The 21,731-nt window shown below is 41.0% G+C and overlaps 1 protein-coding gene across 3 annotated transcripts in view; it reads right to left on the bottom strand.

Annotated features, from left to right (window-relative positions):
* DNAJB6 (DnaJ heat shock protein family (Hsp40) member B6) overlaps positions 1-21,731 on the bottom strand; it is a 320,695-nt gene that overhangs the window by 190,611 nt on the left and 108,353 nt on the right. For all 3 annotated transcript variants that reach the window (XM_029588504.1, XM_029588503.1, XM_029588505.1), the window contains exon 5: positions 12,177-12,287. In XM_029588504.1, coding sequence (XP_029444364.1) covers positions 12,177-12,287 — 111 coding nt within the window. The remainder of the gene's footprint in view (positions 1-12,176; positions 12,288-21,731) is intronic.

The raw sequence follows: 21,731 nt of genomic DNA, 5'->3' as shown, positions 1-21,731 counted from the left end.
CAGCAATATTTACTTTAAAGAGGGTAATTACCAGAAATAAGTTTTCTCTCTGAGGAAAGTATTTTGATAAATTCACCATGATAGGTTACAAGAGCACTGGCATAATTTGCTGACCAGCTTAGAGTTCCAAAAATAGCACTGTGCTGTGCTTAAGTAACACCTCTAGTTGTATCTAACTGTCAGCTCCCTTTTGACCCAAGTGAAACAAGAGAAACTCCTAATGGAGTCCGTGAATCCACGAAAGTACTGCCTTTGGAGAATTGATACTGGCAAAGAAGGGAGAAAAGCCTCAGAGGAGACATCCTGAAATTAACGAGCTCAGGTGGAATGGGAGCTATAAACTCAGAAAAATAAGAGTGGCACTGAAAACAAATTAAGCCTCAAGAAATTAGGTAGTTCTGCAGCAAATACACAAACAATTTTTAGAAACATCAAACAAATCCAATAGTATAAAAGCCAAGGCACTAGTACATCTTGTTCCTTTTGACACCTGGCCACTGATGCTGCCACTTCTTCCTTTCTCTTTCTACCTGAGCTTTCCCAGCCTCCTCATCTATATGCTCTCTCCCCTCATGGAGACCAACAGCTTCCTCACTTACCTTTCTGCTGCTTCTCCTCTCCTAATCCACATGCTGCTGCAAATGCACAATTACATGATCTGTGCATTTGCAGCAGCAGTACTCATTGTGGCTACTCAATACTTCTGTTTAATGTGAGGCATGTGATGTAGGTGCTAACTATGAACCACTGTGCATCACCAGAGGAGCCCAGAAGCTTCAATGGGTGCTGCTGCCGCCAAGTGGGTATCAGTAGTTTGGAGGATGGGGTGATATGTCTCCTGGGAGTAAAGGGAAGTATGAGAGAAAAAACCCAGCCAAAACATTGCCTGAAGGAGAGAGATGAAGGCCAGAAGCAATAGTAGGGTATAAGAATCAGCAGCAGAAATGAAAGAAGAACTGAAAGAAAGAGGGATGACAATGGAGAGAAAAAAAGAAATCAGAAGAAAGGAAAGGATAGATCTGGGGAATGGAGACAGGTAAAACAAAATGAGAAATCTTTTCAAGAGATATAGGAAGGAGGAAGAGAATGGAAGAAGGAAAATGGATGAAAAATGAAACTAAAAATGGTGATCTGAAAAAATAATTCTGATTCATACATGTCAAAATCAGCAAAATGTTTAACACTATTCAATAAAATGACTGTGCATATTAATATAGTCATAAGTGTGCCAAAGAATTGCATAGCATTTGTTACATGATTCTCCACAAACATGTTCAAACTATAGAATTAGTAATAAAAATCATAATTGACATACAAATTAAAAATCTAAAGTTATGTAACAAATAAAACAAAACTATTTTAAATACATAAAACAACCCAAGACTAACCACAGATAACCATAAAATCATCAATGAAAATGAACTGACGTGATATCAGGCCGATTCAGTACAGTGTGCTCACCTGAGCGCACCACTTGGCTGTGTGTTTTTGATGTGTCTATTACCCCTTATACTGTAAGGGGTAACAGCGCCTTGAAAATGCGCGGCCAAACTCGCGAAAACTAATAGCTTTCATCACATGCAAATGTATGTTGATGAGCCTATTAGTTAGTTGCCCAAGATACTGAAAGTAACGCCTGCCCAAAGGCAGGCGTTAACCATAGACAGCACCAGGAAAGTGTACAGAAAAGCAGAAAAAATGCTTTTCTGTACACCCTCCGACTTAATTTCATAGCGATATTATTCCCAAAAAAAAAAAAAAAAAAAGCTTCAAGAAAAAAATCTGCCCACCAGTCGGTGGGTTCGTAAACGGACGCTCAATTTTGACAGCGTCCGTTTTCCCGACCCCGTGGCATTGGTTGTCAGACCCGCTGAAGCTGTCGCTTCCGCTAAAAAGGAGGCGCTATGGACGCACTAGTGTCCCTAGCGCGCCCTTATTTATTTAAAGTTTTTCTAGACCGGCATTCGTTGGGATCATCAATTCGGTTTACAGGTAACACGAAATGTCATGCAATGGCTTTACAAAAAACTGTTTCAATATAACAGGTGGGGGGGATTGCATAAATAGTAGGCGATAAGTAATAAAGGCACCATAAATATACAGCATTGTACAATATAGTAGCAGAGAAAGTATTTACAGCATAGTACAATACAAAGTGCAAGGGAGTGGGTCATGAGAAGGCCTGTCTGAAGAGCCAGGTTTTTAATTTTTGTAAACAGTGTTCCTGGCGAAGATCAGAAGGCATAGAATTCCATAATGCTGGCCCTGCAATGGATAGTGCATGTTCTCTTAATGTGTGGATCGTGAGTTTAGGTGAGGGTATGTGTAGGGTAGCCAGATAGTGAGATCTAGTAGGTCTGCTGGAGCTGTGGAAGGTGAGTGAGTTATTGAGCCAATGCATATTCTGGTTGTGTAGAGTTTTGTGTATAAGGGTGAGGGTCTTAAATTTGATATAGTGTGGGATCTGGAGCCAATGTACCATGAGCTTTCCCAGCCTCCTCATCTATATGCTCTCTCCCCTCATGGGGAGAAAGTATTAGGGGCAGATGCGAGCAGTGGTATCCCGAGGGGAGCCAATGCCCCCGGGCACAAGGAGGCTCATGCGGCCGCTGAGCCTCCTTGCCCGAAGAAAAAGATCGCGTTCAAATGCGCTGATGCTCTTTCTCCTTCCTGCCTATGCGGCCCCGGAAGTAAACGTTGTCGGAGCCGCGTGGGCAGGAAGAAGAAGGAGCATCAGCGCGTGCAGAAGAGCCACCGCGGGCTGCTGCGAATCCCAAGTCGCAGTGGCCCAAGAAGAGGAAGAGGCCCGGTAGCGAGGAAGAGGCCCGAGAAGTTCAGGGCCGCTGCAGAGCCCATCCTGCGGCGACCCGCGAAGAGGAGGCCCAGAGGTGAGAGAGAGGCTGAGGGTCTGTAGAGGGTGTGTGCGGGCGTGTATGAGATGAGTTGAGAGATTGTGTGTGGGAGTGAGGATCTGAATGTTTGCAGAGGCAGCATGTGAGAGCCTCTGTGTGTGTGTGTGAGAGACAGCGTGTGACGGTGAGAGACTGTGTATATGAATGATTGTATGAGAGACAGCATGTGACAGTGAGAGCCTGTGTGTGTGAGCGTCAGACAGCATGTGCCAGTGAGAGACTGTGTATATGAATGATTGTATGAGAGACAGCATGTGACAGTGAGAGCCTGTGTGTGTGAGCGTCAGACAGCATGTGCCAGTGAGAGACTGTGTATATGAATGATTGTATGAGACACAGCATGTGACAGTGAGAGCCTGTGTGAGTGTGAGAGAGAGAAATGCATGTGAGAATGAGAACCTGACTGTGTTTGAGGGAAGAAGACGGAGAGAAAAGAAATACGGAAGAAAAAAGGACAATATAAAAGGAATTGGCAAAAAAATAAGAAAGGGAAGGTGGAAAAAAAAAGCCTGTGACCAACCGATTAGAAAACTAACATCAGCCAGCAAAGGTAAAAAAAAAAAATTTACTTTTTAGTGATTGGCACATGTAATCTTTGGGAATGTGCAAGAATAACACTTTCTCTATGCGGATCTCACAATGTACGAGATCAGCATGGAGAAAGTGGAAGCCCACGGGGCCTGCACAGAGGAGGCAGCAGAATGGGCTTCAGTGTCAGTAGCAGCAATTGGCGCCTCCCCAATAGCCATGTGGCAGCAGTGACAGTGGCATCAAGATTACTGACATCTGGGGACGGTGGCAGTAGCAGTCGGGGGGACCCCTTCCAAGCAGTGTGCAGAGGTTCAAAAGCAGCAGAGTCAGCCCAAGCTGACTACCATGAATGCTGCACACTCCTACCTCTCTCTGACAGCACACTGGTGGGACATGGCTGACGCAGGGGCAGCCAGCAGCTCAACGGTATTAGACATCCCCTGAAAATAAGGCCTAGTGCATCTTTGGTAGCAAAAATTAATATAAGACACCGTCTTATTTTCGGGGAAACAGGGTAGTTCTTTGAGGATGGGGGAGATGTTCATTTTTGCGAATGTTAGTGAGAATACTGGTGGCGGCATTTTGGCGCATTTGGAGCGGGGTGATGGTGTTTTTGGGAAGGCCTAGAAGTAGGGAGTTACATTAGTCAATTTTCGATAGAATAATGGATTGAAGTACAGAGCAGAAGTCGTTGAAGTGGAGGAGGGGTTTTAGTTTTTTTAGCGTTTGCAGTCTGAAATAGCATTCTTTCATTGTGGTGTTAATACATTTTTTTAGGATGAGTTGATTGTCAATGACGACAAGGTTTCTAGTGTGTTGTGTGATGGAGATTGTGGGAGGGCTGGTGCTGTGAGGGGGTTGTTTTGGGGTGTGATGATCATGAATTCTGTTTTGGTGGTATTGAGTGCAAGGCTGAGGTTAGTGAGGAGCTTGTTGATTGCAGTGAGTGAGCTTTCCCAGGTTTTGAAGGCTTTGGGTAGTGAGTCTGTGATAGGAACGAGAATTTGCATGTCATCTGCATATATGAAGTGCTTAAGACCAAGCTCAGAAAGTAGGTGGCAGAGGGGCAGTAAGTAAATGTTGAAAAGGGTAGAGGATAAGGAAGAGCCTTGTGGAACACCTTGTGCTAGGTCAATTGCTATGGAGTCATAACCAATTCTGACTTTGTATTGTCTGTTTTTTAAATATGATTTGAACCGGCTGAGCAAGTAAATAAGAGTGGCCTTGGTCCAGTCCTTTGAGGATGTAGTCTGTGAGTAAGATGAGGAGGGTTTCCGTACTGAAATACTTACAGAAGCCAAATTGGGATGGGAAAAGAAAATTATTTTCTTCCAGATAGTTGGTTAGTTGAAGGTTTTCTACTTTTTCCAGAATTTTACATATGAAATGTGGGTTAGAAATTGGGTAGTAATTGGTCAGATCAGTGGGGTCAAGCTTAGGTTTCTTTAGAATAGGTTTAACTAAGGCTTGTTTATTTATTTATTTATTTATTTATTGTTTTTGTTATACCGAGTTTCATGACAGGCATCACATCAACCCGGTTTACAATTAACAAAGTGTGAAAGGCATAACGTAGCGTAATAAACAATATTCTCAATAAAAACCTTGAACTTTAAATACAGGGAATCAGAAAAGGATGTGAGAAAGTTACAAAAAAAACAGGGAAAATTAACTTGGAACTGGAAGAGGGGAGATAAAGGAACAGAGCAATATTTACATTTCAGCCAATTAATGTAAAAGAGTAACAAGATGAGTAAATAAGACTATGCGAATAAATGTGGCGGTATATCACTGTGAGATGGAACATATGTATCTAGAAGGCTAAGTATGACACAGAATATGAATAAATATTTAAGAGAGGTGGGTATATTTCCAAGGGTGATTGAACGATTGATATTAGCTAGGGGATGGGATATTATGTTAGGGATGGACAGGAGGTATTTGGTGGGAATTGTGTCAGAAGGGTGTGTGTTGCAGGTTTCATTTTCTTCAGGAGTGATTTAAATTTTGGTGGGAGCAGTGGTTTCAAAGGAATTTAGGGATGCTTGCGGGTTTTTTGGGAGAGCAGTAGTGGATAATGGGGCTGGAGGAAAACGTGTCGAGTTTCAAAATTTTGCTATGAAGAACTGAGCTAGGTCTTCACATTTTGTTTTAGCGTCTTCATCAGGAATGGGTGGGGGGGGAGTTTTAGTTAGGTCTGAGACGTAAGCGTATAAGGCTTTGGCATTGAATTGTAAGTTGTGGATTCTCTGCGCGTGGAAGTCTCGCTTGGTTTTAAGGATGGTCTCACGGTAGATGTGTAGGGTGGATTTATATTTTGTGAGTTGTGTAGGGGAGGGGTATTTGCGCCATTTCCTTTCCTGGCTTCTTAGTTCGCGTTTCAAAGTTTTTAATTTTGGGGTATACCAAGGTTTGGTTTTTTTTTTTTTAGTGTTATGTGCGAGGTTTATTTGTTTCCTAGGAAAGCACTGGGAATTGTTTGGAAGGCAGCTTATCTCATGATGTCGAACTACATCTCCATGTCTTTAGAGGCTTTTAGAAAGGAAAGAGCGTTGACAGTCTAGTTCAGCGTAAACGTTTCCAGAATCGGCTCCATTATTGATGGAAGAGGAGTAAATGGATCTCTGTCATCTAACTTTCACAGTCTAAACCACATCTTTTGTATCACAAAAGTAGTACCTGAGTAAATGGATCTCTGTCATCTAACTTTTTCAGTCTAAACCACATCTTTTGTACCACAAAAGTAGTACCTGATTCTGGGACTAAAAGTAGTAGCAAGGATAGAGAAAAAGACTCTGCATCATAGAGCTGTATCAGTGCCAAAGGTTATCTGTACCATAGGCTGAGCTGAGATGAACAGTGCAGACAGCATTGATATTTCGAGGATCTTTAGTACTGATCCGTCAGCATTGGAAGCAGGTGGAACTGTAGTCTCTGGCATGACTGGGAATTTGACACAGTGCCTCTCGGAAGAATATAGTACCAAAATCTTCTGCACTGAAAAGGATTCGGCACAGAGACCTCTAATTCTTGTGTTCCCATGAGGGAAGGAGGTATCCCATAGCCAATTACTTCAGAAATTGACATTTCTGTTGATACTGGTCTATCACATCTTTTTCTCTCCTTGTTCAAGGGAGAAGACATGTGATATTTTAATTTAAGCTCTTCCTTTGAGTGCTGAGAGATTCTTTCACATGTAAAGTAATTAGCCATTGCAAAGGCTACTTTTTACAAATTATTGATTTTATGACATCTGAGGCCTATGCTTGAAACTCAATTTCTGAATGGTGCTCCAAGGTATGCTTTTCTCTGGCCTCTGCTATTGTAATTCACTATACTTGGGGCTTCCAGTCTCCTTGAGACTACTTCAGGTCTGTCAAAATGCACCAGCTTGTGTACTAATGAGAACCAGCCACAGACCCTATATTATGCTCATCCTATACAAAAATCGGTATGTTGATCCACAAGCTATTAAAATTAAATTGAAATTCCTTGGATTGGTGCAGTCCTCCAGACCTATATTCTATCCTGTGCCCTTCAATTATCACAGTCTGGACAGCTTCTTTTTGTGCTGCTCGTTTGGCTGAGAAGAGGGATAGAGCATTTTCCGTGGCCGCACCTATATTCTGGAACACAATGCCTGAACGAACAAGTACATGCACAGTTTACTTCGGTAAGATTTGCGATTTATCAAGTATGAAATAAACTAAACTATACTAAATTGCTAAAGACCTTTATTTTTCAAGATGCTTTTGAAGATGAATCCTCTTAGTTCTTTATAGGCAATGGTCCCAGCTCACATACCAGACTCAGGAAGTGTGACATAGGAAATGAATTGGGCACATCCACTTTTTGTTTGGTTTGTTAAATTGAGCTTCATTTTTTTTTTTTTAATATGAGTGTTTCTATTGTGACCCACTTTGAACTTGGGCTAAACGTGGGATATTAATGCTTTTAAATAATTAGCCATATCATGCATTGGGCTGAAGCACTGAAAATATGTAGAACTAGATTGGACAACTTGTGTCTGCTTTTAGAACAGAGTTTGAAAGTTGTTTATTTTTTTAATCCGACTTTAATCTTTCCTCAGATATCGCTGTTTTATTTAAGAGACCAAAGAAAACTCTACCTTTTTTTAAGAAATTAAAAATGGTAAGAATCCCCAGCAAAAAACCCCAAAAAGAATAGCAGCAGCTGACCAAAAGAACAACACACTTTCTTTTGCTTCAGCAGAATTAAAAAGACTTAAGAGACTTGCATAACAATGGCTGTGCAGAGCGTATACACATGCTCAGAAAGCTCTAGAAATGTTCTGTGCTGGTGCCATCAGATGACATTCAATATTAAATAATCAAAATAGAAAAAGCAAAAACCCTCTCAAATCACTGTCACACACCAAAAAGAGAGGAAAAAAGGATCAAATATCCAATTCTATGAATTCTCCCCAACCACCTAAATTATATAAACATTTTTTATATCTGAAAGCAAATGACAATATCATAAATGATCGCTTTATAATTTCAGTCTGCAGCCTCTCGCCGCACAATGGGCCACAAGCCGTGATCAGCCTCTAAAGCAATGAGTTGTATTTAATCATTTATTGTCATATTGCTATGTTTTTCTTATGTTCTCAAACCCACATTGTATCAAATTTTTACCAATCATTTAAACCACCCAAAAAGAGTTTTTTCAAAACTGAACTCTTAAAAAAGTACTGTGCTTCCCACCATTAAACTACCTCAACCCCGTTAAAATTCCCACATTTAACCATGTTGGAAAAATGAATACTTAGCCGCTTAGTAAGATATGTCCACAAAGGCTCCTGAAATATAGTTCAGACTTTAAATTTCAAGCTCGTCCCAACACTTTCAAAAAATTACATGACTCATGTTTCGATTGATTCACAATCTTCTTCAGGGGATCTAATTAGATGTTCTTACAAGGCCAATATTCTCCAAACCTTAAAAACCAAAATAAAACAAATAACTCAGATCTACAAACTCACAGACCGCTTATGTAATGTTACCTTGGTTCTGAACAAATATCGTCAATGCATGGAGACTTCTACATAACTGCAAAAAGACTAAGGGAATCAAACTCACCTAGACGGCGCAACCCGTCTCCTCCAACACTTTCAAAAAATGGCGCCACAGCGTCTTGAGACACAACCCTTGTCTTTACCGTAATCTCCCCATTACTACATACGTCACCGGACATCCCATCTGACATCCATTCATTGTTAGAACTACTACTCCCATGATTCAAAGTGCTAGAAAACGGACCAATCGATTTCTCTATTTAAGCCCTTAGGGGCTACCGTGTCAAAGTAATGTATCCATTTCTGCTCCCTCCTCAGATAGTTGTCAAAATCCCCCCCTCTGTTACTAGGTGTCAGTTTTTCAATTACAGCAAACCGCAACACTTCGAATGAGTGATCTAATTGTAAACAATGTAGCACTATTGGTGCCTCGATTTGTTGACGCGTGATAGCGCTCTTATGTTCAATTATCCGTGTTTTTAAACTGCACATAGTTTTGCCAATGTAAAGTAAGGGACACGGACACCACAGTCCATAAATCACACCCTTTGATTGACAATCTATGTAGGACTTGAAACTGAACCGACCCTTACCAAAATGTGGTAAACATTTTCCAGAGAAAGATTGGCTACAAACACTGCATTTTTTACAGGGAAAATGTCCTCTCTCAACTGTATTCTGCAATGTATCACGTGGTCTCATCAGCGAAATCTGAACATGTAACAAGATCTCTAAGATTTTTGCCTCGTGTAAAGGCAAATCTAGGAGTCTCCTGTAATTCTGCTTGAAGACTCACAACATGCCAGAATTTCTTGAGCGAGGGTATGAAATTCAAGGCTTCCGCAGAGTAGTGAGACTAGTAAAGATAATGGAGAAGTTGGAGAGGTGAGGCCTAGGAGAAATCCTCCTGCAGATCCTAGGCCCGTCAGTTTCCCGGACAGATGGGACAGGTTTGGATGGTGTGCACAGTACATGCATAACCCCATGCATTTGCGAAAACGTCTTTCTTTAGAAGTTAAAAGACTTCGGCCTAGTTGCATAGGCTCGTCTTCTTCTGAGGGAGCAAATGGTAGGCTTGAGGCAATTGACACAGGTTTAGGATGGTTAGCTCCCGAGGCGGATTTTCGAGGACTCCTACCCTCTTGAGTTCTGTCTCGAATATGGCGGTCAATTCTCCCAGCCAGTTCCATAAGAGACTCAAGGGTATCAGGCAGATCACGAACCACCAGTTCGTACTTCAAGCGAGAGTTGAGGCCCTCCATGAAGAAAGCATGTAGACATCCAGTGTAGGTCAGACGCTAAAGTCTTGAATTTGATTACATAGTCTGTAAGTGGCTTATTACCTTGTTGGAGGTTAAGCAGAGCAGATCCAGCAACGGTCTGGCGAGCTGGGTCATCGAAGACAGACTTAAAAGGTTTCAGAAATCCTGATAGGTCATTCAGGATAGGATCTTCACTTTCCCATAACGGTGAAGCCCAAGCCAAGGCTCTTCCTTCAAGTAGAAATAGGATGTAGATGATCTTGGAAGCTTCTGTGGGAAAGAGGGTAGGCTGCGAAGAAAAATGCATACTGCATTGGTTGACAAACCCTCTACATATCCGTGCTTCGCCCGGAAAGCGGATAGGTGTGGATAATGGTACGGTGGTCTTGACAGTTACCACCGGAGACAGCAATTCTTTCACTGGAGTTAATGAAGTATTCAGTTGTGCATGTAACTGATTGAAGGCAGTAGCTAGGCTTTCCAGAGACTTTTGTTGCTCGATGATCCGCTGGGCTTTTGCCAGGAATGGCCTGCAAGGCCGCGAGCTGAGCAGAGTCCATGGAGTTAGCAATCTGTTGGGTTTGTGGCATATTGTGGACTCTTGGTCAAAGTGGCGATGACTCCTCCCATGGGGAGGGGCCTCTTGGGGAACCACAGCGATAGGCTAGACTCTAGTAAGCAGACACTTACAGATGTGTTTTATACAGGGGACAATTAATTTGGCAATAAACATGACAGTGGCTTAGGAGCAGGCAGATCATGTATGTGGTCTTCTTGCAGGGTTCAGGAGCAGACAGGACCAACCTAGTTCTTCTGCCTGACCAGCCACCATCCCTTTGGCTTGAGCTGTCTAGTGCTGGTGGCTGGCATGTCTTCTGGAGAGCGGTGCAAGCAAGAGAACTCTTACACATGCTCAGTAAGGGGTAGATTTTCAAAGGGGTACGTGCGTACCCCCCCCCCCCCCCCCCGAAAACCTACCCCAAACCCCCCCTGCGCGCGCCGAGCCTATTTTGCATAGGCTCAGCGGCGCGCGCAAGCCCCGGGACACGCGTAAGTCCCAGGGCTTGCAAAAAGGGGCGGTCGGGGGCGTGGCCGAGTGCCCCGGTGCGTAAGTTACTACTGCCCAGAGGCAGTAGTAACTTTTCCGATAAAGGTAGGGGGGAGGTGGGTTAGGTAGGGGAAGGGAAGGGAATGTGCGGGGGGGGGGGGGTGTGTGTGTGTAGAAAGAAAGTTCCCCCCTTGCGCACGCCGACCCCGGATTTTATAAGATGCGTGCGGCTACGCGCGTATCTTATAAAATCCGGTGTACTTTTGTTCGCGCCAGTGTACGCGCGCAGGTATGTTTTTAAAATCTACCTCTAAAGTTTTTACTGAAATCTCAGAGATTGATTCATATTGATACAGTCAGATAATTATAAAATCAACTGAGAATTATCCATTTTTCCGTCACTATGCTCTTTGCTGGCGTATAATCCTCTCTCAGTTCATCTATGCTCTTCCTTTCACCCTATTCCCTGGGCCTCACGCCCCCCTTACTATGTTTGCTGCTACAGTCTGGTGGTTAACCATATAATGCCTCAAAGTCTCATAATAAGAGACAGTGGCACAGTTCAACACACCACATTAATGGGAGACAATGGAGGAAGGCATGAAGTGCTGCTCTCTTCTTGCCAGCTAGTACAAAAAGCCAAGGAGGATGTTCCAGAATCAGGGGAATGACCTCACACCCGTCACAATTTGAAGAGGGGGGGAGGAGTTTTCAGGACCGCAACTGATTCCTTGAAAATAAATACTCCTCTTAGTCAACGTTATAAGGTAACAAAATATTAGTTTCCTAATGTTTTAAAATTCTGTGGTTGCTCATGCTATACTGAAATGTATGCAATCCTACAATTGTAGATATTTTTATTTAGAAACGTATTACATTCCCACAGCTAAAATAAATCAATTGGATTGCTCCCAAAGGCAGGGGAAGAGAAGATAGGGACACAATATTTATATATTTCATAATACTCTTGGCTCCAATGTGTCTGATAAGTCAAATATCTGAGAAATTTTGTATAAATTGAAATTCATAATTTTAATGCTGTTGTGTACACAATTTTCCAATAAAAACCAAAAAGAAAAAAAAACAAACAGTGCTATGGCCTGGCCTAATATAAAGTTTAAAAAAAAAACATTAAAAATGTAGACTTTTTGGTTTTTTTCAGTTCATGCAACTTTTATGACTTATTTACTCAATTCTTTTTTTTTTTAACCTAGAATAGTGCACATATTAGTCAGACAAAGTGGTACCAGCAGATTCTAAGACAGATTGTCTCAGCTTTTTACTATTGTCACCACATCTCATTTGCATTATAGTGCATCTATTTTCCTACAGTGTGCACAAGAAGATATATTATAAAAGTATATCTTAAAACTTTACTAACTTACCAAAGAAATCAAAAGAAAATGGATCTCTTCCGCCAAAGAACTCCCTGAAGACGTCTTCTGGATTACGGAATGTAAATCCAAATTCAAATGGATTGTCAAAATGACTTCCTCCTGAACAAGAGATATAAATAGGGTTACTAAACACTGACAGATAAACATCTTTCTAAAGATCTATATGTAATTATCATTGCTTTTATGCACACAAGAAAAGGTACAGAAAAATCAGATGTCATCCACTTTTTTTTTTAAATTATCTGACTATTACAAAGCACTATATATGCTAGCCATAATTTTAACTCAGTTCAGTTTCACATTTTTTAAATTGAGTTCCTGAAAAAAGGAGAGAGTGAAGTTTTTAAAATTCAGTCTACATAGTCAATTCCTCCACTGCCACTCCATAAGGCCTAAATATTAAAAGGTTTTCTCCCATTTTGTGTCTATAGAAAAATGTTTAGTGCACAGATCCTCAAATCGGCAGAGAAAAGTTGAGCTGATCCTTATTAGTATTCCATTTATCTCAGACATAAACATGGTGTCTGTAGTTAAAGATCACCTGGTCCATCCAGTTTGTCCATTTGTGCCTGCCTACTGTGCCTTAATCTGTGGTATTCCCCCTTCTTCATCCTGCCACAATGCATGCTTGAATTCTGCTAAGGTTTTGGCTCCTACCACCTTCTCTTGGAAATCTAATCCAGACAGGACTCAAAATTTCAAAATATTTTTTAGCCAACAAGATTGCCAAAATGGGATATAAACAGTTACTGATTAAAATTTTAGAGAAAGGCACACAATTTTAAACAATTAAAATTGTTCAGAAATTATTTAAATTATTTTTTTTTTTTTACTACTGTTAAGTGTCACTAAATTTTCTATATTTGTCAGAGTCTTCTTCTTCTCCCAAAGTCTGAAACTCTCGTCTATCTTGTGAATCCTTTTCCTGGTTTTTCTTTTCATTTTATATTTCCTGATGTGCATCTTCCTTTCTCCATCTTTCTCAACCCCTACCAGTTTCTCTGACCTCACATCTCATTTTGCTCATCTCTACCTCTTCACGTCTGATCATCTTGTCCATCATCTCAACCCCTCTCAATCTAACCTCACCCCCCCCCCCTCCATTTCCTCCTATTTTTCTGTTTCTCTCTCATCACTTTCTTCAACCCCACTGCTCCCAGGAAGGCTCTCTCCCTCTCTTCAGTTGTTTATGGTTTTCAAAACTCTCTACCTGTCTGCTTTGATTCTCAACCTTTTATCTTCCCTTCTCAGCACATTACAGTAGAAGAGGACTGGAAGGCTCATCTGCATACTGCTCCCAGCATCCCCCAGGAGAGGAGTCCAGAAGTCACCGCAAGCTATCCAGGGACTGAAATTCCACAGCCCCAGCTTCCAGAGGCCCCGCACCCTTTGCAGTAGAGGAGGACCGGAAGTGTGCGCTGTTATCTCAAACCCTTCAATTCTTTGAGTGAAGAGCAATATAATGGCGGTTAAAGAGGATTGGTAAGTATAGTTTTGGAAATCTTTGGACTTATAAAAGTTTGGAGAAAGGTGAAATAGTGGGAATTCTTTAGAGTTTGTATGTGTCTGAGGTAATAAGCAAGCCAGAGATAGTTAATTCTAATGTCTGTCTTTCCCACCCACTCAACCCTTGATTTTTAGGCAAGAGACATTTTCTCATTAAAAATCAATCAAGCTCTTATCTAAATCATTTTATTGTACCAGCCCTTATTGAAAGTTAAATCATCCCCCCTTCTAGGACACTAGCAGATTAATTAGTAAATACACCTGTAAATTTAAAGTATTCTAATTCCAACTCCCTGAGAATCCTAGACTTAACTAGGAACTCAATAAAATTAAGATGAAGGCAGCAGTCCAGCAGCAAGAGGAAGGCTTTCCAGTCTTTCGCATTAAGTGTCACACGTATGATTCAATCTCTCACCCGCCAGTGAGAGATTGAATGAGTGCACTTGATGCAAAAAGAGCTCCTGGCTCTAAGGGAATGAGTCCGATCTCTGGAAGCTAGAGTAGTAAACTTGGAGGAGCTGAGACAGACAGAGGTACATTGATGAGACCTTCAGCGACATAGCAGCCAAGTCCCAAATCCAGTCTGGCAGCCCCAGTGCTGCCTTGGATCAGAAAGGTCTCCCAGTAGGAGACCATCACCCTGGTGTAGCAGGAAGTGATCCTGTAGCAAGGACCTGCTCTCCAGGTGATGTATTGTCTTCTTGCACAGAGGACAAGTCTCCCAGGGCTACTGCCCAGGAGGGAAGGGTTAGGCCGGCCATCATAGTTGGTGATTCAATTAGTAGAAATGTAGATAGCAGGGTGGCTGGTGGACATGAGGACTGCCTGGTAACTTAACTGCCTGGTGCAAAGGTGGCAGACCTCACACGTCACCTAAACAGGATTACAGACAGTGCTGGGGTGGAGCCGGTGTTCGTGGTACATGTGGGCACCAACAACATAGGAAATTCAGAGCCTCCAGGGTGGCATTCTCTGAAATGCTTCCTGTTCCACGTGCAGGTCCCCAGAGGCAGGCAGAGCTCCAGAGTTTTAATGCATGGATGAGACGATGGTGCAGGAAAGAGGGATTCAGTTTTGTAAGGAACTAGGGAAACCTTTGGGGAAGGGGGAGACTTTTCCGAAAGGATGAGCTCCACATTAACCAGAGTGCAAACCAAGCTACTGGCACTAACTTAGTTTTTAAACTAGAACAAGGGGGAAAGCAGACAGTCACTCACTAGTGCATGGTTCGGAGGAATGTATCCTTGAAGGATATTAATGAAACAGGAGAGTTAGGGCATCCCAGAGAGGTTCTAATAAAAGCAAATGTAAACAAAATCACCTGAGCTAAAGCTCTCCAAATTATCTCTAAGAACTGAAAAGCAGGTTGTTAATACAAACAAAAAACACACTTTGAAATATCTGTATGCCAATGCCAGAAGTCTAAGAAGTAAGATGGGAGGAGAGACCTGGTGGAAGGAGGATAACCAATGGGACAGTGCTATATTAGGGTACAAATTATACTGCAATGATAGGGAGGATCAACTTGGTGGGGGTGTGGCACTTTATGTCCGGAAGGATATAGTGTCCAGCAGAATAAAGATTATACAAGACACTAAATGTATGCTCTTGTAGAAATTTGATGCTTAATTGTATGCCCTTGTAACTACCAATTACTTTATCTTTCCCTCTTTTCCCTTCCTTCCAAGTTTACCCCCCCCCCCCCCCCAGTCGTTATTCACCAGTTCTATGTTCATTGTAAAGCCTGTTGCTGCTTTTCCTTTCTTGTTAACAGATGTGATGTTCCCAATGACCATCGGTATATAAAAACTGTTAAATAAATAAATAAATGTTCAGTAGAATATATATAAGTAGAAATCCCGTGTGTTGGGTAAGAGTATAGTGATAGGAGTATACTGCCGTCCACCTGGACAAAATGGTCAGACAGATGATGAAATGCTAAGAGAAACCAGGGAAGCTAACCAATTTGGCAGTGCAATAATAATGGGATATTCAATTACCCGAATATTGACTGGATAAATGTAACACCAGGACTTGTTAGAGACAAAGTTCCTGGATGTAATAAATGACTGCTTCATGAAGCAACGAGAGAGGTAGCTATTTTAGATTTAATTCTTAATGGAACACAGGATTTGGTGAGAGAGGTAACTGTTGTGGGGCCACCTGGCAACAGTGGTCACAACATGACCAAATTTAAACTAATAACTGGAAGGGGGACAATATGTAAATCTACAGCTCTCTCTAACACAATTTTCAAAAGGAAAACTTTGATAAAATGAGGAAAAAACTGAAAGGTGCAGCTGCAAAGGTTAAAGTGTTCAACAGGCATGGAAATTGTTTAAAAATACAATCATAGACACGCAGTCCAGATGTATTTCACACATTAAGGTGGAAGGAAGGCAAAACGATTACCGGCATGGATAAAAAGCAAGGAGAAAGAGGCTATTTTAATCAAAAAAACATCCTTCAAAAATTGGAAGAATTGGATCCATCTGAAGAAAATAGGATAATGCATAAGCAGTGTCAAGTTAAGTGTAAAACATTGATAAGACAGGCAAAAAGAATTTGAAATGAAGTTGGCCATAGAGGCAAAAACTTAAACTTTTAAAAATATATCCGAACCAAGAGACCTGTAAGGGCGGTTGGACCGTTAGATGACCGACAGGTTAAAGGAGCTATTAGGGAAGATAAGGCCATTACAGAAAGACTAAATGAATTCTTTGCTTCCGTGTTTACTAATGAGGATGTTGGGGAGATACCAGTTCCGGAGATGGTTTTCAAGGGTGATGAGTCATACAAAATGAACCAAATCACTGTGAACCTGGAAGATGTAATAGGCAAAATTGACAAACTAAAGAGTAGCAAATCACCTGGACCAGATGGTATGCATCCTAGGGTACTGAAGGAACTAAAATATGAGATTTCTGATCTATTAGTTAAAATTTGTAACCTATCATTAAAATCATCTATTGTACCTGAAGACTGGAGGGTGGCCAATGTAATCCCAATATTTAAAAGGGGCTACAGGGGCGATCCGGAAAACTATAGACCAGTGAGCCTGACAAGTGCCGGGAAAAATAGTGGAAACTATTCTAAAGGTCAAAATTGTAGAGCATAAAGACATGGTTTAATGGAACATAGTCAACATGGATTTACCCAAGGCAAGACTTGCCTCACAAATCTACTTCATTTTTTTTGAAGGGATTAATAAACATGTGGTTAAAGGTGAGCCAGTAGATGTAGTGTATTTGGATTTTTATTTATTTATTTATTTATTTAAGGATTTATATACCGGAGGTTCCTGTATAATATACATATCACCCCGGTTTACAATGAACAGTAACTATCGCTTCAAGTTAGCGGTTTACAATGAACATAGTTAATCCAAGAAACAGAGAAAATATATATATATAACAATGCTAACAATTAATACATTAATAAATGAAAATAAATGCAACAACAATTAATAAATAATTAATAAATAAACAATAAATATCAATGAAAAATGGCAATAAAAAAATGACAATAAATAAAATACAATAGCAGTTAGTGAAATAACATGAGGGTTGATGAGAAAATGACATGGTTAAATAACAAGGTTATGTGAAATATGCTGGGGTAATCGGAAAATATGTGACTGACTTTCTTCCTGCTCTTAGTTCTACGGGAATGCTTGTTTGAATAACAAAGTCTTAAGTTTCTTTTTGAATGTAGCGTGGCATGGTTCCAGGCGAAGGTCTGGAGGAAGCGAGTTCCAGAGTGAAGGGCCCGCTGTGGATAGAGCGCGTTTCCTCAGCGAGGATTTAGCCGGTTGGGTGATTAGTCTGTTTTGATAAGCGCTTCTGGTCGGTTTCATAGATGTGTGTAGTTGAATTTGGAATGTTAACTTGAGCGGTGCGATGTTGTGCAAAGCTTTATGTATCATCATTAAGGATTTGAATTGGATCCTGAATTTAATCGGGAGCCAGTGGAGATGAAGAAGAATTGGGGTAATATGATCTGAAGGCATCTGACAAAGTCCCTCATGAGGGGCTTCTAAGGAAACAAAAGTCATGGGATAGGAGGCAGTGTCCTTTTGTGGATTACAAACTGGTTGAAAGACAGGAAAGAGTAGGATTAAATGGTCAATTTTCTCAGTGGAAAAGGATAAACAGTGGAGTGCCTCAGGGATCTGTACTTGGACGAGTGCTTTTCAATATATTTATAAATGATATGGAAAGGAATACAAGTCAGGTAATTAAATTTGTAGATACAGAGGTGGAGGTGAGAGGAAGCACTGCTGAGGGGCTTAAATACCTTATACTTTTGATTTCTTCAAATCTTCCGGATAAAATAGAACTCTTTGGACCCCGTGGAGCTCCTTCCTGGTTAGTTGACGTCACGGAGGCAGGACTTCCTGGAAGGATAAAATCGGACGCCCTGCGGCGCGTCGACGGCGCGTCACCGAAGCCGCGCGCGCCAAAGGGGTGCGTGGCTTTGTTTGGAAAAAAATCGCCTGAAATTTTATTTCGAATATCAGAAGATTGCAGCGAGCAGCAGCAGTTAGTTGTTTCAAAAGTGAATACCAACAATTCTATCCTCTCTTCCAACGCCTCCACTCATGAAGTTATAAATTGAAATATAGTTGAGTATTTGGGTTAGAAAGGCAATAGTGAGATATTAACTGTGTCTTGGTCTTATTAATGCCTCATACTAAGCGAAAGGCTAAAAAGTCAGGGAGATGTCAACGTCATCCCCTGTACTTTTGGCCTCTCAACCTCGGATACCTGCCTTTTTTGCCCCTACAGCAGGAATGGAACCGGTGGATACAGGTGCTGGAAGTGGCATTGAGCAATTGCCATCTTCCCTGACAGAGACATCCTTGAGTCCTGGTGCCCCTACTACTCCTCCTCCACCTTTTCAAACTTCGTCTCACATTATGAGATCGCAAGATGTTATTCAAGGAAATGGAACCCCAGCCACAACGGGGGAAATGGAACCAAGAAACCCTGAGATCTTTCTACATTTGGATAAACCAACTGTAATTACCATGGACACACTATGGGATGCTATAAAAGCACTAGAGTCTGTGGTAATAAATCTTACCAGAACAACTGACTCAAATCAGCGATTTAAGAACATTGAAACATCAATGTCCAATTCTGAGGTTAAGACCCAACAAATGGAGACACATCTTTATAAACTAGAGACATGGCAGCTGAAGTTTTCCAGAGCAGAAATAATCTATGATAAAAAACTAGAAGTTTTGGAAAATTCATTTAAATACTTAAATTTAAGAGTAATAAATTTTCCAAACCATGATGTCATTTCTCCATATGAAATGCTTAAGGAGTATTTGGTAGAAATTTTAAAGATTCCTCAATCTACTCTCCCTACTTTTTCTAAGATATATTATGTTAACCCAAAAGGAGTTTCTACTCAAGTTAGTGGGGAAAGACAGGATTCTTTAAATTTAACGGATGTGATAGAATCTAATATAGATACTGTAATTACAAATAGAGCAGTATTACATGAATCCTTTTTATTTGCCATAGATAGACATCTTGTATTTAAAGCATATATGAGAAATAGGACAGCTTCTTTTCATGATGGTAGAATTTGGATGTATCCTGATTTTTCTAAGCAATCCCAAGAAAGGAGGAAAACATTTCTAGCTTTAAGAACAGAATTAGAAGCAAAAGGTGGAAAAATGTTAATAAAATTCACCTGTAAATGTGAGGTTGTATTTCAACAACAGAAATTTGTATTTTTTGAGGTGTCACAGTTAAGGGTTTTTCTAGATTCACACCCTCAAGAGGTTGTGACAGGGGAGTAAGAGGCTAAGAGAGAATCCTGTTTTAAATTCTCAGTTTCAGTTGTTTATCTGGTAGAAGCAATTCTCCCAGTAATGTCCTCAAATATTGCTCTATTACTAATAACTTCATGAGTTATTACCTCTTATTTCAATACTAGATATGAATACTAGATAGGATTGATGGATAAGGTAAATAATTCTGTAAATTTTTTCATCCTGCTCTGTATTCATTTAAGTTGATTTATTGTTTGTAAAATGGAAATGCATAAATAAATTAAAAAAAAATTTGTAGATACAAAATTATTCAGCATAGTTAAATCACAAGCGGATTGTGAGAAATTGCAGGAGGACCTTGCGAGACTGGAAGATTGGGCATCCAAATGGCAGATGAAATTTAATGTGGGCAAGTGCAAGGTGATGCATACAGGGAAAAATAATCCATGCTGTAGTTACACGATGTTAGGTTCCATATTAGGAGCCACCATTCAGGAAAAAGATCTAGACGTCATAGTGGATAATACATGGAAGTTGTCAGCTCAATGTGCTGTACTAGTCAAAAAAAAGTAAACAATGTTAGGAATTTAGGAAGGGAATGGTGAATAAAACGAAGTGTAAATGCTTCTGTATCGCTCCATGGTGATACCGCATCTTGAATAAATGTGAACAATTCTGCTTGCCGCATCTCAAAAAAGATATAGTTGCGACGGAGAAGGTACAGAGAAGGGCAACCAAAATGATAAAAGGGAGTAAACAGCTCCCCTTATGAGGAAAGGCTAAAAAGGTTATGGCTTTTTTGCTTGGAGAAGAGAGCTGAAGAAGGATACGATAGAGGTCTTTAAAATCATGAGATGTCTAGAACGGGTAAATGTGAATTGGTTATTTACTCTTTCAGATAACAGAAGGACTAGGGTGCATTCCATGAAGTTAGCAAGTAGCACATTTAAAACTAATCTGAGAAAATTCTTTCACTCAACACACAATTAAGCTCTGGAATTTGTTGCCAAAGGATGTGGTTAGTGCAGTTAGTATAGCTGGGTTTAAAAAAAAGGTTTGGATAAGTTCATGGAGGAGAATTCCATTGACTGCTATTAATCAAGTTGTCTTAGAGATTAGCTACTCCTATTACTGGCATAGGTAGCATGGCATCTACTTAGTGTTTGGGTTTTACCTTCACCGCCACGCTCTGTTATGCACCCGCTGCCTTTCAGCCACTCTGGGGGCTAAGTCCACGCTGGGAACCGGCTACCGGACTAAGGCACACCTCTGAGGGATATCAGAAATCACCTCAGGAATTCTCAACTGGGGGAGGGACCCTCAGGTATCATCTTCTGTAAGTTAATTTTGTCTTCTTGCTGTAATTTTCCTAACATGGTGCTAGTGTGTGGGATAGTGTCCGCATCTGCTAGGAGACAGAGATACTGAGGAGCTGAGGTCACTGCAGGGGTATATCTAGGGTGATGTCAGCTTTGAAATCTGACTCAGTCTCCCATCTGCTAGCAGAAGAGCACTTAACCCACTGGTCCTGAGTCCATCTGGCTACATGCTAGGAAATCTAATGCCGCTTTGACTTTTTACCCACTGCTTGGAATAATTAATAGGCACATTTTTACATCTTTAGGGATCGTAAACCCAATCAGGTCCTTTTATCGGGCCCATAACTGCTCCCAAAGTTTACCCACTTCCAGACATGTCCACCATAAATGGAAAAAGAGTACCTCAGGCACCACATCCCTTCCAATATCTATCACACACTAAGTGACATCTGTATAGTCATTTGTACCCATTTTCCTTTATGAGAGCAGACACTGAGCTTTGCCCAACAGTTAAAACATTTTTCCCATTCACACTCAATCACTTCCCTTAGATCTTTCTCCTATGGCAACTGGTGTGCCATTTTCATATTCAGCTCTCCATTCAACAATGCATAGGTCCAGGAGACAGGTTGCTTGAACTTATCCGCTTGCTCACAAAAATTTACAAAAAGAATTTTCTGTTTTTTCAATTCCAGATTAATCTATTCCACCCAAAAATAGTGAATGGATAATAAGAGAATTGATCTTTCTGTGTCAAGGGATATATTTGTTGCAAGGTGGGGAAAGGGATCAAAGCATGCTCATCCCCCTCTTTCCCGGCCCAAAATCTTTGTTAAAAAAGAAAGACATGCAATGAAAAACCCATCTATCTCCCACAAGCCTTGTTCTCCCTCCTCACCTCTAGCACCAGCTGAGAAAAAGGTGACAACC

Source organism: Rhinatrema bivittatum, chromosome 2, assembly GCF_901001135.1.
Source record: "Rhinatrema bivittatum chromosome 2, aRhiBiv1.1, whole genome shotgun sequence".
Taxonomy (NCBI): Eukaryota; Metazoa; Chordata; class Amphibia; order Gymnophiona; family Rhinatrematidae; genus Rhinatrema; species Rhinatrema bivittatum.
The sequence above is the reverse complement of the archived record's forward strand: the minus strand, read 5'-3'. Positions and strand labels throughout refer to the sequence as shown.